This window comes from Perca fluviatilis, chromosome 23, assembly GCF_010015445.1.
Source record: "Perca fluviatilis chromosome 23, GENO_Pfluv_1.0, whole genome shotgun sequence".
Lineage (NCBI taxonomy): Eukaryota > Metazoa > Chordata > Actinopteri > Perciformes > Percidae > Perca > Perca fluviatilis.
This window is the reverse complement of record NC_053134.1, coordinates 18,191,632-18,207,284: the sequence shown is the minus strand read 5'-3', so window position 1 is coordinate 18,207,284 and position 15,653 is coordinate 18,191,632. Positions and strand designations below refer to the sequence as shown.

The 15,653-nt window shown below is 42.4% G+C and overlaps 1 protein-coding gene across 2 annotated transcripts in view; it reads left to right on the top strand.

Annotated features, from left to right (window-relative positions):
- The window catches only part of tbc1d22a (TBC1 domain family, member 22a), a 136,668-nt gene that overhangs the window by 63,467 nt on the left and 57,548 nt on the right, over nt 1–15,653 (top strand). For both annotated transcript variants that reach the window (XM_039791347.1, XM_039791348.1), the window contains exon 10: nt 5,044–5,150. In XM_039791347.1, the coding sequence (XP_039647281.1) occupies nt 5,044–5,150 (107 nt within the window). The remainder of the gene's footprint in view (nt 1–5,043; nt 5,151–15,653) is intronic.

Genomic DNA, 15,653 nt, shown 5'->3' with positions numbered 1-15,653 from the left:
ACATCCCACCGGCCAATATGACGGGTGGTGATGGGGAGGGCTGTAGTGGGAATAGAGATATTGGCAGCAGTAGCAACAGTTAATACGACGCGGTAGCCTTACCCAACATTACACACATTTAAGCTTCCTCGTACAAGACACCATCTTACCTCGGGGCAAGTGGATCATTACGTGTCTGCGCATAGGCAGATATGGTATTAATAGCTGTATTCAATTTGATGTCAAGGACTTACATTATCTTGCCAACAGCTGTGGGGCCTGCTGTTTGATGTATGGACACACGGCTTATAGTGCAGATAGTGGGAGATGAGAACATTGTTGGAGTGATTGTGCAGATTTTATGGCCTAAAGCATTCCTTATCACTGGTGAGGCTGAAGTTCAGTGCTTTCAATGATTAAGCTCAGTGGTGTACTTTGAAGAAAAACCTTGTAACTTCTAAGAACTATGGAATAAAGACACTGGATAATGTCCCCATTGATTTGCCTTTTTGGAAAATAGACTGACTTCAGATAGGTTTCTTTGTCTCATGACCCAAAAGAAGAAAACAATAACAATTAATCCTACTTTCACCTTTACCCATATCAGTTCCACATGTTGTCTGTCTCTCTCTCTCTCTCTCTCTCACACACACACAGACACACACACACACACACCTCCAGCTGTCTATTTTCATATCTTCACATCTTGTTTTGCACACAGCCATAATGCTATCCTCGTAACGCTCTCATCTCTCACCAGGTTTGCCAGGTTGACTCTCTTCTTAATTATCCAACAGTATGAATTCCACCTCTCTGGAAAATGTTCATTCAATTCTCGTTAATAACAGTGTTATCACACTAATTGTGCTACGGTGGGAAAATTGCTTTTTTTTGTTTGCTGCAGAAGCCCTAGTGAGAGATGGGGGTATTGTATGTCTAACATGTGTCTAATTTTTAAGTGCCAAGCCTTGGGCTGTGTCACTTGGGTTCCATTCTGAAGGTGGAAAGTGGATTGTGACATGTTAGGATTTAGCAACTAAATTGTAAGTCATTAAATTCATTAGATTTAACGTGAACCACCCCTGTACATTATAAGTAATGACTGCACCACTTTGTGTGATCTTCTGAGCTTTCGATGAGAAAATCTTGTTAAAACCAATAGCGTTCTCTCTCTCTCTCTCTCTGGCGGTCTACAACTCAGGTTTGCTTGTGATTAATCTGAACCAACAGAAGGTTGTCAAACGAGACTGTTTTTTATTGCCAATTGCTGTCTGCAAAGACACACACACAGACACAGACACACACAAACACTTTATGATTACATCAGGGTAAACTAGCTCATTTATCATTTTACATCACATTACATTGTGGCCCGTAGTTGTAGAGGGCAGATGGCAGCACTGGCGTGCGTGTGTGTGTGTGTGTGTGTGTGTGTGTGTGTGTGTGTGTGTGTGTGTGTGTGTGTGTGTGTGTGTGTGTGTGTGTGTGTGTGTATACTCGGTCTCTGGAGGTGTAACCCGGCTCTGCATGCCAAGCTGTGCCAAGTGCTCACAGCTGGCAGCGACCAAGCAGTTGGTCTCTCTGGACAAGTTGCCCCCTGCGCCAGGACAAACAGGAAATAAGCCCTGGGGCCTGGCAGGAAACTGGCTGTGTGGCCAGTGGGAAGAGAGGTGAGGAAGGGGGAGGCGAGGGAGGAGCGGAGAACAGCTTGGAGAGGCAGGGTAGCAATAGCACCACAAGAGATGTCAAATGGCTGTAGGAGGATGTAGGGGAAGCGGAGGAAACGGGAAGAGGAAGAGTAGAGAGGAAAAAGCATTGATCTACTAAAAGAGAAATCAAGAGACTATCGAAGGAAAGTCGAGGTATAACAAGAGATAGGAGCCACATTAAGTGGCAGAGATGAAACTATGTCAAGAGAATAATAGTTCAACTTAGATTTGGGTTGTTGGAGAAAGTTTGGGATTCCTAAATTATACATTCCCCTGCATGAATAAAGGATTTGGGGGTGCTTTTTCCTTCAAAGAAATTGTATGATGATTCTCATCTTTCAAGTCGCTTTGTAAATCGCTTTGTAATCAGTTTGAATGTTGCAAATGTGTTTTCATAGTTATGTGTGCATGCGTGTAATGCTCCTTTGCTATGCCTTCAAGTGTGTGTGTGCGTGTGTGCTGTTTGCGCACAGACATGAAAGTTTGTAGTTGTCTTCTTGTCTCTCTTCTCCCGCGAAGGTGAGTTTGTGTCAGACCCGCTTTCCCCTCCTCTGAAGAATCTGAGAATATCATTTGGCGAAAGGTTATTTTGGAGGCACATCGCGCACAGAACCAAAGCCACCGAGACTCCCATTGTCTGATGTGGGGCTCACTGAAGTTGAACTTCCAGAAATTCCCCAGGTTCTTATTTGTGAAGCATTTCTACTGAGGCACGGATCATGTCCCAGACATGTATTGTCAGCTGGTCCTTAGTGTGAAGGCAACTGCTCCAAAAGTAATCACCAAGAGAATATCTTGAAGCAGTTTCTACTGAGGCATTTATCTAGGGAAAGCAATTAGCAATTTCTTCTTTTGAAGGCAGGTCAACTGAGACAAACGGCCTGTTGAGACATTCAAGGTGGCCTAATGTTGCTATTTTTTTTTTGTTAGTTATGTTACCAAAACACTCCCTAGTTTGAAGGTGGTTCACGGAAACTACTGTTCAGCCACAGGCTATTATATCATCAGACATTCACCACACAGGTTTGATTCTTTTATCCTTCAAACAGTAAACCGAAAGAGCTGCCTGGCAATGAAAGTGACTAATGACCTGAGCCGGTTAGTGGGGTTAGCGTCAGTTCCACCAGCGATCACAGAGGGCACTGTTGCCTTGTGATCCAGCCACACTGACCCAGTACATTCACTCCCACCACAGGGCCCCTCCTCCTCCTCTTAGACCTTCCTCTTGTGTGTCCTTGTTATTGTGATGAGCTTTGCCCAATTTCAGTACGACCACTGGACTTCTGGAAGCTGTCCTTTCTAATCTGCTCCAGAGTCAAGGTCTATGTTCGGAACTGAGCCAGACAACAAGGCTTTAGCCGTGACAAAGACCGATTTGAGACTTTGGGATACTCATGGGTCTCTATGCACGCCAGGAACAGTGGCATTCTCACCACCTTGTTAATGAGCAAAGACACCATGCGGATTGCCAGTCAGCCGATTTACAATTCATCTTTTTAACTACAAATTTGATGGCATCACAGAGAGAGAGAGAGAGAGAGAGAGAGAGGGCTATATTCATGTGTTGTCATTGTTTTCTGCATCACTATAAAGAAACTATCACTAAATACTGACTTCCAATTGGTCAGATGGTGGCTACTTTTGTCTCTGTGCTATAACACTACATTTAGCTTTAGTTGCTTATAGTCGACTGCGGCCTCAATTGAAGCCGGGGAGCAATAATATGAGTCCAAAAATTGGATTTGAAGAGATTATATCTCTGTGTTTGCAAGAATAATGGCTATTATGTGTAGCCTGTGGCTCTATTACATTTTGCTTTTCGCATCGCTTGTGTTAGTATTGTGGTTAGAAGGAACTACACTGATATCTAATCATAATCCAGCTCCTGACCACTTCCATATCTGGTATTAAAGATCTGGTAGCTATGCGAACACTTGATCTGTCTGGGTGTGATAGGATGAAAGGTCTCACTGAAATGGAGGAACCGTAGCGCCTCTGTCTGGTTTCAATCCGTCTTAACCTGACTTCAAGCAGACAAGACACTGATGAGAGCGCCTGCATGGCAGGATGTTAAACGAGAGTACACACACACACACACACACACACACACACACACACACACACACACACACACACACACACACACACACTTGTTACTAGCTTTGTAGTCCTGGCCCGCTGCCAGCTCCCTGTCTGTCTGTCTGTCTGTCTGTCAGACTGAGCATGCTCATTACAACTTTGACAACATTCCACTGGGGTTGCCAAGGATACCAAGCAGTGCTGCCAGGTCCGGTGGCTGTGTCTGAGTGTGTATTAGGAACACAAAAACACATGAATACATAACTCCAATTTTTTTAGTAATATGACCACACACATAAGCACACAAACATTCCTTTTCTCTGTCCCTCTCCTTTCTCTCTGTAGATCATTGTTAATCAGTCTCGTCCCATCTCCTCTCCACTGGCTGTCAGTGGCTTGTCAGAGGCCCGTCAAAGCCCCTGCAGTCCGTCACACACTGCTGCCATTAATGACATCTGATGACACCCGCTGTTGAAGTCACCCGCTGGGGATGACTAGAAATTCAGGGTGCTCGCAGCTTGGAAATAGTTTCTTTGCATTCTGCAGAGTATATAAGGATGTGTCCTAACCTAATTCTGCGGCATTTATTTACACACTATCTATCTTACTGTCTTACTTCCTTCTTTACTTTTTACAATTGCCTTATTTTTATAGCAGCTTACAGTGAAATGCAAATTAAATCATAAAATGTGAACAAATGCCAACAAAAATAAAAGTTGCATCATTTCTTATGTTATGTGCATTGTTATGTCTGCAATATAAAAAGTACATATTATGCTGGAGTGTGTGACATTTGCTGAATGTTCAAAACGGTTGAACTAAGGGATTTTAAAAGATGGGTCATTTTTACTGCTCGGTTTGTCCGCTTTTTATTTTCTTTGCACACGCTCAGCCGCCACACGGCCTCCATCGCTTCATCCCTTTCTTATTCTTGTGCTTCAGTTTGTCAGCGTTTTCATTCCTTTCCATACATCTCTTTCATAACCCACCACACTTGCATCTACCCTTGCTCCCACTCTCCCTATTGAATGTGTCCTCCCTCTGCACCTGATGTTCTTGTTCACCTGTCTGAGTGGGTGGCTTTACGACGGTGCCCCTGCTGTGCCGTTAGAGCTGAAGTGCTCTCTGTATCTTTGTTCATTCTTTCTCTCTCTCCTTCCACTTTTCTTAAACTTTCCCTCCCATATTCTTCCACCTGTCTTTTTCCCTCTCTTCATCTCTTTCCCCTGCACTGTTTATTTCTAACTCTGTCTCTGTTCTCCTTTGTCTTCTCTAGAGGAAGAAGTAGAAAACTTTGACGTGTCCAGTCTCCAGGAAGAGGCTCTGAGGAACATTGAGGCTGACAGCTTCTGGTGCATGAGCAAACTGCTGGACGGCATCCAGGTAAGAGTGTGTGTGTGTGTGTGTGTGTGTGTGGACATTTGTCTTTGAAACTTTGTGCGTGCGCAAAAAAAAAAATAGGTTGTCTTAGACCAAACTCTGATCAAAAGGCCTACATATGGTTTTATACGTTCATACCAGCATACTGTAAATGCTCAATCCTCCCACTTCTCGATTTCTCTGTCCACGCTTCTCTTCTCCCGGTACATTTCTTTTTTTCTCTTCCATGCTCCTTAAACACTTTGTTTTGTATGGATCTATGCTTCTCTGATCTGGTCTTAATAGAGATAAGTGTTCCCCTCGCTGCCACTTGTTCACCTCAGCTCTACACCTGTTTGCACTCGGCAATATAGCAAATACAGTGTCTACAGTTTTATATGTGGTGGGTCGGATGATAACCCAAGGGTGAGATCTCCCAAACACACAGGCCGTCGATCTGAAACAGTGAGCTGATAGTGGCTGGAAGCTGTGTACAGCTGCACACTGAGGTCTTGATTCTCAGTGGTATTAGCAGCACAAGCAACTGTTTGACTTTACAGGGAATGTGATTTGCTGGTTGGCGTATCAGTCTGGATTCCGCTTAATCGAACGTTAAGATAAATTACTGGTTTCTTTCTAAAGCGCTTGGACCACTTTTACATATTTCTTATGGACAGTATAGTTGAGTATACACACTCCTTGAGATCACACTGCATAATGTGCTTAGAAGGAATCATGTTGGGAAAATGAAAAGTAAAAGTCTCCACTTGTCTGTCATCTAAAATTTGGATCAGATCACTGCTGTTCATGAAGCTTTTCTGGTCACTGAGCTGAATAGAGACAGGGAAACCTGGTTAAAATGTATATGGTATGCTTTCTGCAGTAGGCTGTGTTACCGGTGTTAAGCGGTGTTTGGTCATACATCGCTTTCATTACTTGCCCACCGCCCTCAAGACAGGTTTTTAAATATATAAGTGTCCACGTTCAACCCAATGCTAATAGGGAACCTGATAACGTTAATGAGGCAATCTGTAAACTTGGAACGTGGCACCATATGGAGGCAACGATTGTCTAGATTGGCTTTGCATCGAAAGCTTGCCGGAAAGGGCAGAGATCAAAGTAAGCGTTCTACAGATGTTGAGCGTCACTGATGAATATCTTTTCTTACAAAATGTCCAGTTTGATGGGTAACATCTTTGTCGTCACGAGTTTAACTGGTGGGAAAATTTGCTCGCTTGGCATCCCTAATATACAGAAACATATGTGCTTATAAGCTAAAAACTCCAACCAACAAACCGTGCCTTAAGATGATCACAAAATCACTTGAGCACCGGCAGAAACCACCCTGACAGCTTCCGGTCCTCCACGCTTCATTCAAACTGTACTCTTTCACAATTAAATATTAAAACGCAGTATTATTTCTTAGTGCGCAGGTGCATGTGCTGCGTTTGTTGTATCAAAGTCATCTGGACAGATCTTAACACCCAGGTGTTAAGATGGATATATACATGCCCACCTTGCCATATATGCACTCACCTAAAGGATTATTAGGAACTGCTTCAATGCATTTTGGGGGTGTGGTCCAGGTCTAGACAGTGTCCTGAACTCCAAACTGAATGTCAGAATGAGAAAGAAAGGTGATCTAAGCAACTTTGAGCGTGGCACGGTTGTTGTTGCCATACAGGATGGTCTGAGAATTTCGCAATCTGCTCCGTTACTGGGATTTTAGTCCGAAAAAAAGAAAAACATCCAGTATGCTGCAATCCTGGGGGGCAAAATGCCTCGTTGATGCTAGAAGTCAGAGGAGAGTGGGCTGAGTGATTCAAGCTGATAGAAGATCAATTTTGACTCAAATAACCACTCGTTACAACCGAGGTATGCAGCAAAGCATTTGTGAAGCCACAACACGCACAACCTTGAGGCGGATGGGCTACACCAGCAGAAGACCCCACCGGGTACCACTCATCTCCACTGAAAATAGGAAAATGAGGCTACAATTTGCACGAGCTCACCGAAATTGGACAATTGAAGACTGAAAAAATGTTGCCTGGTCTGATTAATCTCAATTTCTGTTGAGACATTCAGATGGTAGAGTCAGAATTTGGTGTAAACAGAATGAGAACATGGATCCGTCATGCCTTGTTAGCACTGGGCAGGCTGGTGGTGGTGTAATGGTGTGGGGGATCCCTTTCGCCCTCAGAACTGCCTTAATTATTTGTGTCATTGATTCAACAAGGTGCTGGAAGCATTTTTTTTTTTTTTTAAATGTTGGCCCATATTGATAGGATAGGGTCAAACCCGGTATTAGTATGGTGTTCCTGATAATCCTTTAGGTGAGTATATATTGTATATCTAATTTATAAGTGAACACAACATTAGTGACACATGCAATCTGTGCGGTGAGGACTACATGTCGACTCACAGTTACCTTGATATATTTATCCTCTAAGTGCTTGTAAAGAGTGTGTGAATGCATGGGTTTTGTTTATTTTTCTGCACAAGCCTATATTCATTCTATAATGAACGAAGTTCAAGGAAAATGCCTTAATGCAAAATTTGCAAATGCAAAAAACGTTTTGAGACCTTCAGTGCCAAATACTAGATTAGGTATCTTATTCAAAATATGTAATAGCATTTTACTGGCAGTAATTAAGTTTCACACCATAAATGTAATCCTTGTCAAGTGTGTACCAGCAGTGCTTTCTCCACTGAGGAGTTGTTAATTTACATAAATAATGCAGATTGGATTGGTGCTCCGTTTTAATGCATGTGTACATGATATACCACGACAGATAATCAATTCTATGCACAGCGCTGAATGGTACAGTGTTCAGGTGGTCTAACTAGTTGTAAAGCCTGCAGGACTTCTCGAACACTGCGCAACAGCTTTTCTGTGTGGGTTAAAGAAATGTGATTGCCTTGCATATTCTAAAGCAGGCCTGAGTGTCTGGAGACCAGATAATTGCATACAGACAGCACCAAACTTCATTTTGTTCCATCATTTCTTCCCAAACCCTTTTGCCCACCAGCTCTCCTAATCGACCTCGCTCTCAGCGGTCATGGTTGAGCCATCTGTCAGTTCTAAACGTGCCTGCCTGTGCTGGCGATAGATTTGCCCTCAACAGTACAACTATCTCTCTACGCTGGATTAAAAGCAATAGAACGGTTTCTACCTTTGTACTGTAGATGCTATTTGTGCTCTCAGAAAACATGGAGAATGTTGTTTCTCATCATAAAGCATCAACATTCTTGCCACATTTTGGTACCCTTTCATTGACTGTTAATACCAGAAGCCAGTTTGGTTCTAGGCCGGCGTGTCCCCCCCCATTGTGCCTGTGAGTGTGTTTTAGCACAGCTACTCTAATCATTGTTTCCTGGGCGGTTAGAGAAACATCTGCCAGGTCTCCCCCGGTCCGGTCAATGACCCTAATCTCAAGTTACTTAAGAAAACGGCCACAGCAGTTAGTCTTAAAATGTATTGATTAGGCAATATGCTTATTGTTGAATGGAAATGATTGTTTCAGAGGTAAAGGGAACCCTGTATCTTTATGGTGAGGTGATGTTTTAGTGAGAAAATAGGGTTTTATTACATCATTGTTGTTAGTTTACATTGTTTAATAAATCTGTGAATTAAAAGTAGAGTTTCCCGATATTAAGTGTATACTTAATATCGGGAAACTCACTATATCGCCTTGCCCTACACTAAAGTTAATTCTTAGGAGCATGTGTCATGCATAAAATGTGATCATCCATCCATAAATAACTATCAATTGGTAGGCTATTAATTTAGGAATTTACTAGACGCTGTGCCTCGTTGCCCCTGAGAGAGCAAGACAGAGAGAAGCTTGAGAGCCGAGGAAGTAAGAGAGAAGAATAGCGCGTGTCTCTGTGGTTGCTTTTGTATGCGTACGGATGTTGTTTGTCCCCGTGCTTGTGTTTGTGTGTGACCTTGGCTCCAAACTAATTACGTGCAATGCACCAGGGAAGCACATGTTCCCCCCCCTAATGCTTTCTAAACAATCTGACGGAGGCTGAGTGCCTCAGCACCGTAATTAGTTGGTGATCCTTCCTCTGACCTCGTCTTAAACCCTCTCACATCCACTATACACTATTACACTTAACTGACGGCCTGGAGGTGGGGGTCTGGGGGTTAGAGAGAAAGTGAGTCTGCCTATGCAATTACATTTGCTCACTGCCTTTTAAGCACCTTATATATCCAGCATCTTCTGGAACTGGTGCCACACTGGTGTCCATTTGTTTTGGACCAATTTGTGTGAAATATTTAAAGGAGTTTAATTGCATCACAAAGGCAGAACAAACTCATACAGTAAATGGGAGGTTTGGAAACATGGTTGGGACATTTTGTGAAGAAAAATGTACTTTCTGCCATCTATTCACAAACCACAGCTGGTGTGGTTTTCCTGCCATTTTATATAATGATCTGCCTGGTGTACAGTGGAAATACTTTCCAAAGTTGTCTTCATTTTTAATACAGTAAATTGGCCATTAGCTGTGGTTTTAGTGTTTCACTGCCATGCCTCTCTCTCACCTTAAAGTGAACAGGCTATTTGGGCTGTCAATTCACATACGCAGCTTCTCTAATGAGCTGCTGCTTTAATTGGCAACACTGCAGCCCCCTCCTCCAAAGGAGCAGGCTAAGTTAAGAGGTAGTGCTGCACGATCAATCGAATGTTAAGCTCCATCCCGGTTTGGGCTTGCCGCATTTAAATGTCGATATTGACGTTTAAAATGCGTGCTCTGCTCATAGAAAATTCTGCTGCAGATCCAATCAAGTGCTTCCGAAACTACCAACCCGCCACCACAGGGCGTTATTAGAGTTTTTGGCTTCACTTTTGGGGAGCTGTGATGTTAACCTATGAACAACTTTCCTGAATTTTGCACTAGGTGAAGAAGAACCCTAATTTAAGTATTGGTGTGATGCAAATAATTGTTAATTAGCACAACATGGAAGTGTAAATGTTAAAGATATACTTCACCGATTTAACATTAAACTTTGTATCAGTAGAAACCCGGTAGTATTTTCGAATGACCGTGCTTCCCTCCCTTGTGTCCCCATGAGATGAGTCTTCTCTGTATTGTGGGTCTGGAAAAAAGCCTCCGATGATAAAAATCGTCATTTAAGCGTCATCTGAAGCTTTTTTGACAAGAGTCTGTGGACTACAGCCAGCTAGTTCCGCATGTTTTCAACCCGCCCATAGGGGTTTGGACTGTCGTTTTTACCTGAAGCAAGCCGAAGCTAGTCAAGTGTCCGCTATCTTAGAGTTAAGCTACAGCTCTCTCTTTTGAGCAGCAAACTTTTACAACAATTAGGTGCATTCAGCCTGCGGTCTCGCTCTATGCCGCTAGCCGGGTAAGGGGACATCCAAAGCGGTGAAACGCGGAACGAGGGCAGGAGTATGAGCTAGGTGGAAAGCTAACGCTAGCCGGCCACCTGTCTCATCCATCCTGCTTGCAAGTGTCCGCTCATTAGACAACAAACGGACTACATCCAACTTAAACGAAACTCCCAGCGCGAGTTCAGAGACTACTGTGTTTATGTTTTTGTGGAAACATGGCTGAACAACAGTGTACCGGACTATCTAACCACCAGGCCTGCTGCTCTGTTGCCGGCTAAGACTAGTGGAGGTGGGCTGTGTTAACACGGACACGGACGGGTGCAGAAATGGGGGACTTTTATCCAACTACTGCTAACCACTGGTGGAGTTTGTGACTGTTAGATGCCGACCATTCTGCATTCCACGCAAATTCACGGCTGTGTTTATACTCTGTTTCTAGCCCACCAAGCGCTAATGCTACCAATGCGTTAGCTGAACTTTACGGAGCCTATAATGTGTGTGCACTAAATGTAGCCTGTTTCGTATGTCGTTTTTATATAATGTTGTTTTTATATATTTTAAATGTGTAACACCACTTGAGCCACGGTGAAACGTTGTTTCGTGTATATGGTTGAAATGGCAATAAAACACATTTGAGTTGACTGTCTCATTGTCTGTTATGTCTGTAAATGGTAGGCGTGGCTTGGGAGTGGACTAGTAGGGAAGCGAAGCAAGTGCATTCTGGGAGTTGTTGTCTTTCATCCACATGAGCCAAAAACACATTTTCTGGCTTTTCTCGGTCTAGAAGACACCAACTTCTAAAACAAAATTCAAATTTCTACTACATAAATGACTCAGTTTAATACATATTCATCTTTCCAGCGGTGAAATATCCCTTTAAAGAGCAATACAAATATGTTGTCCTTAAAATCAATGAATAATCATGATCTCAATTTGATCAAAAATAATCGTGATCATCATTTGGGTCATAATCGAGTAGCCCCGGTATGAAGCACGTAGGTAAGAGAAATCCGTCAATCCCAGGCAAAATCACAACGACCTGTACAAATATCTTGATGATGTGTTTTTATGTGACAATTTTTACACTTCAAAAGCACTAAAATGTTGGGCATTGCTACCTTTTTGGCTGCCCCCTTTAGTGGCTGAGGACTAGAGAGAAAAAAATGTCTATGTATTATTGATGACCCCATTGCTTTAGAAGACAATGAGTGACAGTTTCAGGGCTAAATGAGTGAAGACAGCCATTCTTCTGTCCTGACACGACCGTTAAGGCACTGTTAAGTGTGTGTGTGTGTGTGTGTGTGTGTGTGTGTGTGTGTGTGTGTGTTGTGTGCGCACGCGCGCACAACAGCATCAACAAAATAACGGCACACAGCCCATTCACACATCAAACAGGCTGCACATGGTGGCCACATCTAGTTCTGACATTAAAACACACGTATGAGCTAATGGACTAGGAAGGGGCACATTAGTCATGTTCAAATGGGCCAGTGTTTATTATTGTTTATGATAATCCAGTAGCCATGTGATTCATTAAAGTGCTTATAGCTGTGAGGGGCACCTGGGTAGTTCACCTGGTTGAGCGTACACCCCATGTACAGAGGCTCAGTCCTTACCGCAGCGACTGCAGGTTTGATTCCGACCTGCAGCCCTTTGCTGCATGTCACGCCCTGTCTCTCTCTCCCCCCTTTCCTATCTTCAGCTGCCCTGTCTAATAATGGCCTAAATGCCCAAAAGATTATCTTGAAGTGCTTTCAGATGTGACTCTACCTCTAAGCCGATACATAAACTATCATAACTTTCTAAGAATTAGGGTGAACTCAAATGACCGCTAAATATAAAATAAATGGACAAACAAGTAAATGGTGTTTACACATCAAAACATCTACCTATTCGAAACACACCTCTGTTAAATTGACCCCAATGTTACCCCAGTCTCTCCAGCAGCCAATTAGGCTTGTACTGTGCTAAATTGGACATTGCCTCTGGCTAATTTGTAGGGTTGGGTACCTTTTGCATCTTAACCAATACCAGTACCTGAAATTCGGTTCCCGTTACGCAATGGTACTTTTTTCGGTACTTACAATTCAGTTGTAAAAATAATTCCAAATGTATTAATCCTATTTACTTAGAATATTATGTTATTTATTTAGAATATTTTACACAGACAGAAATTAAATAAAAACAAAACCCTCTCTCCTCCCAAACCCGTCCCTACAACCTATTAAATTTAATAATTATTCAACTTTTATTCTTGTATTTGTATATTATTCCTTTTTAGCCTGTTTTATTTTCATCATGACCGTTTTTAATTGCTCTTTAATGTGTCATGTAAAGCACTTTGAATTGCCTTGTTGATCAAAGGTGCTTTAGAAATAAAGTTGCCTTGCCTTACAACCTCAGCCTATCAGTCAGTCCCCAGGGCATCGAAACCACGGTTGTGCCTGCTTGTCTCACAGGAACTGTAAAGTCAACAGCACCGCGACTATTCGACATTAATATCATATCACAGTGAATGGTGTCTGCGTGGAGTTTTGAAAAACTGTAACCACACTTGAAACCACTTTATCGGCATCGATGTGACTTACTGTGACTTCAATAAAACTGCAGAGCCGATGTAGTTTGCTCCATCCGCACCTCTGCACATGCGTGTGTGTGTTGTGTGTGTGTGCGTGCGTTGCGTGTGTCGGAGTTCCGCTCTCTGTCAACGTGCAGAGAGGACAGATAAGCTTGCGCTTACGATTTTACGTGAACCAATACTCCGTAATAGCGACGTGATTCGGTCGCTACCGGTAAAAGTACCGGGTTCGGTACTCAACCCTACTAATTTGGCTAATTTAAGTTGTTAAAATGGTTCCATATCTGCTGTTTTAATTCATTTAAATGTTTTTGATTTAAACATGTCCTGTTAATCCCAATCCATAATATATTAGTAACCTCTGCATTAAAAACAGTCATTCAAAGTCTCACTAATTTAATCTTGGTCACCTTTTACAGGTATAGACAGCTGAAAGTGCTCATAACCGTTCTCTCAGTATGTAGCAGCTATGTGCTGCCAGTGGCTTACCTGCCATGCCCAGACAGTCACATGAAGTCAAAAAGTTTAAGAAGTCCATTATTCTGCCAGCACACCCCCGAGGGCTCTCATTTTTAAAGCCAGCAGATGAAAACCTGCCTTTTATGTTAATTCTGCAGATATGTCTTTTAAGGAGGGGCTCTTAAATTTATTTTTCCAGTTCAGGATCTAGCTTTGAGAAATGTAATTTCTCACTGGAATCTGAACTTATTATATTTTAGTGGTAGTCTTGACAAATGGGGGTTCAACAGGAAAATGTCTCTGACCCTTTTTTGGTTTGACTGTACAAGTCTGTGGCATGGTGCAAACTTGTTAGGAAATGTTATTCATCAGACGCACAGTTGATGTAGCTTTTAATTCAACTTCAGAGTCATTCTTATTTACAGCCACATAGTGGAGAACATGAAAGTTATTTATATCCATTCAGCTACGACATTTGGGCTGGAAAGTTTTAACAGATGACCGAGCAAGAATAAGATTTGACAGGTTTTCAATAGTAAACGCTACCTTTACTCCAAAAGGTGAGGTGCCTCAGAGGCTGAAAAGATTAGCAATTTAAACAAGTTAACTTTAGTTGACATGTCTTTGAAAAGTTAACTATCACTAACTTGTAGCACATAAAACCCTCAGCAGTTGAGTCACCAACAGGATAAACAAACATTTAATTAATGTAAAACGCACAAAGATTACATGTTCAACAGCTCCCTCGCCTGCTGCTCCATGGCTGAGCTGCCTCCAGCCCCTCCTTTAGAGCAGGAGCCAGTCAGATTGTGCCTGCTCATGGGCTATGTAACCATCTGTTTCTAGAGATCGGGTCTCCCTAGAACAGGGAACAGGGGTCCGAGGACCGACATCTAGCAGACGGTAGCCAGACCAAACCAGACACCTCGTCCTTTTTTAGTTTCCCCAAGGGTTCCCTCCTGTCACCTTGGGTTGTCACTCAATCCATACCACACACACACACACACACACACACACACACACACACACACACACACACACACACACACACACACACACACACACACACACACACACACACACACACACACACACACACAAACAAAAACACACACACACACACAGTGATTTGCCAGCTGGTATGTGTGATGCCTGACAGCTTGTTTGTACATGCGTTTGTATTGTCTGTCTTCCAAGCTTTATTGGTGTGCCAATGTAAATGTAGCCCTGTTCGATAACAACTGGACCTCAACACCTCCACCTCCCTCTATTTTTCATTTTTTATTTACTTTCACAATAACAGATTTCTGTTATACACACTTCTTCTTTCTTTCTTCTTACAGATTAAGTTGCATCATGTAGCTAAACTAGTTCACATGCAGGTCAGTGGAGATGGAGACATGAACAGCTGCTGGGGGTGGAGAGGTTAGAATAAAGGCTGAGGCTGGAAAAATCAGGCACAGGAAGAATAGAAGGAAACATTTATGTAATACGAATGACATACAGGAGAGAGTGTGCACCCTTACGCTGGATGAAAACATTGTTAGCGGAGAGACAAGTAGTGCTTAGCACATTAGGGGTCATGTAAGGCAAGGCAGGTTTCTTTATAAAGCAAAATTCATACACCAAGGCAGTCTCAAAGTGCTGGTTAACTCTGTAAAACAGTTACTTCCATATATATATATATATATATATATATATATATATATATATATATATATATATATATATATATATATATATATATATATATATATATATAACTAAAAAGCTTTTACATTTGCTCCTCTAAGGAATCAGTATTGGTCAGCTCTTGGGTAAACAGACCACTTTGAGATGTTCCTTTGTCAGGCCAAGGGCTCTCCTCATATTTAATTGTCCAAGACACATGGACTTGGGTAACAGTTTATATTCACATTAGCCAGGGTTACAGTCTGCTTTCTGCAGTGACCTGAATTCTCAAAAGTCACATATAGTTTGGTAATTGGGGTAAGAAATTGGAGAAATGTGGTGACTGGCTTCTTCCATCTGTCCCTCACCTCCTCACCTCTTAAAAATGAAGGCATCTAGCTTCTCCAGTATATCTGTCAGATATTTGAAACCTGTACAATCACAGAAAAGGGAAAGAAATAA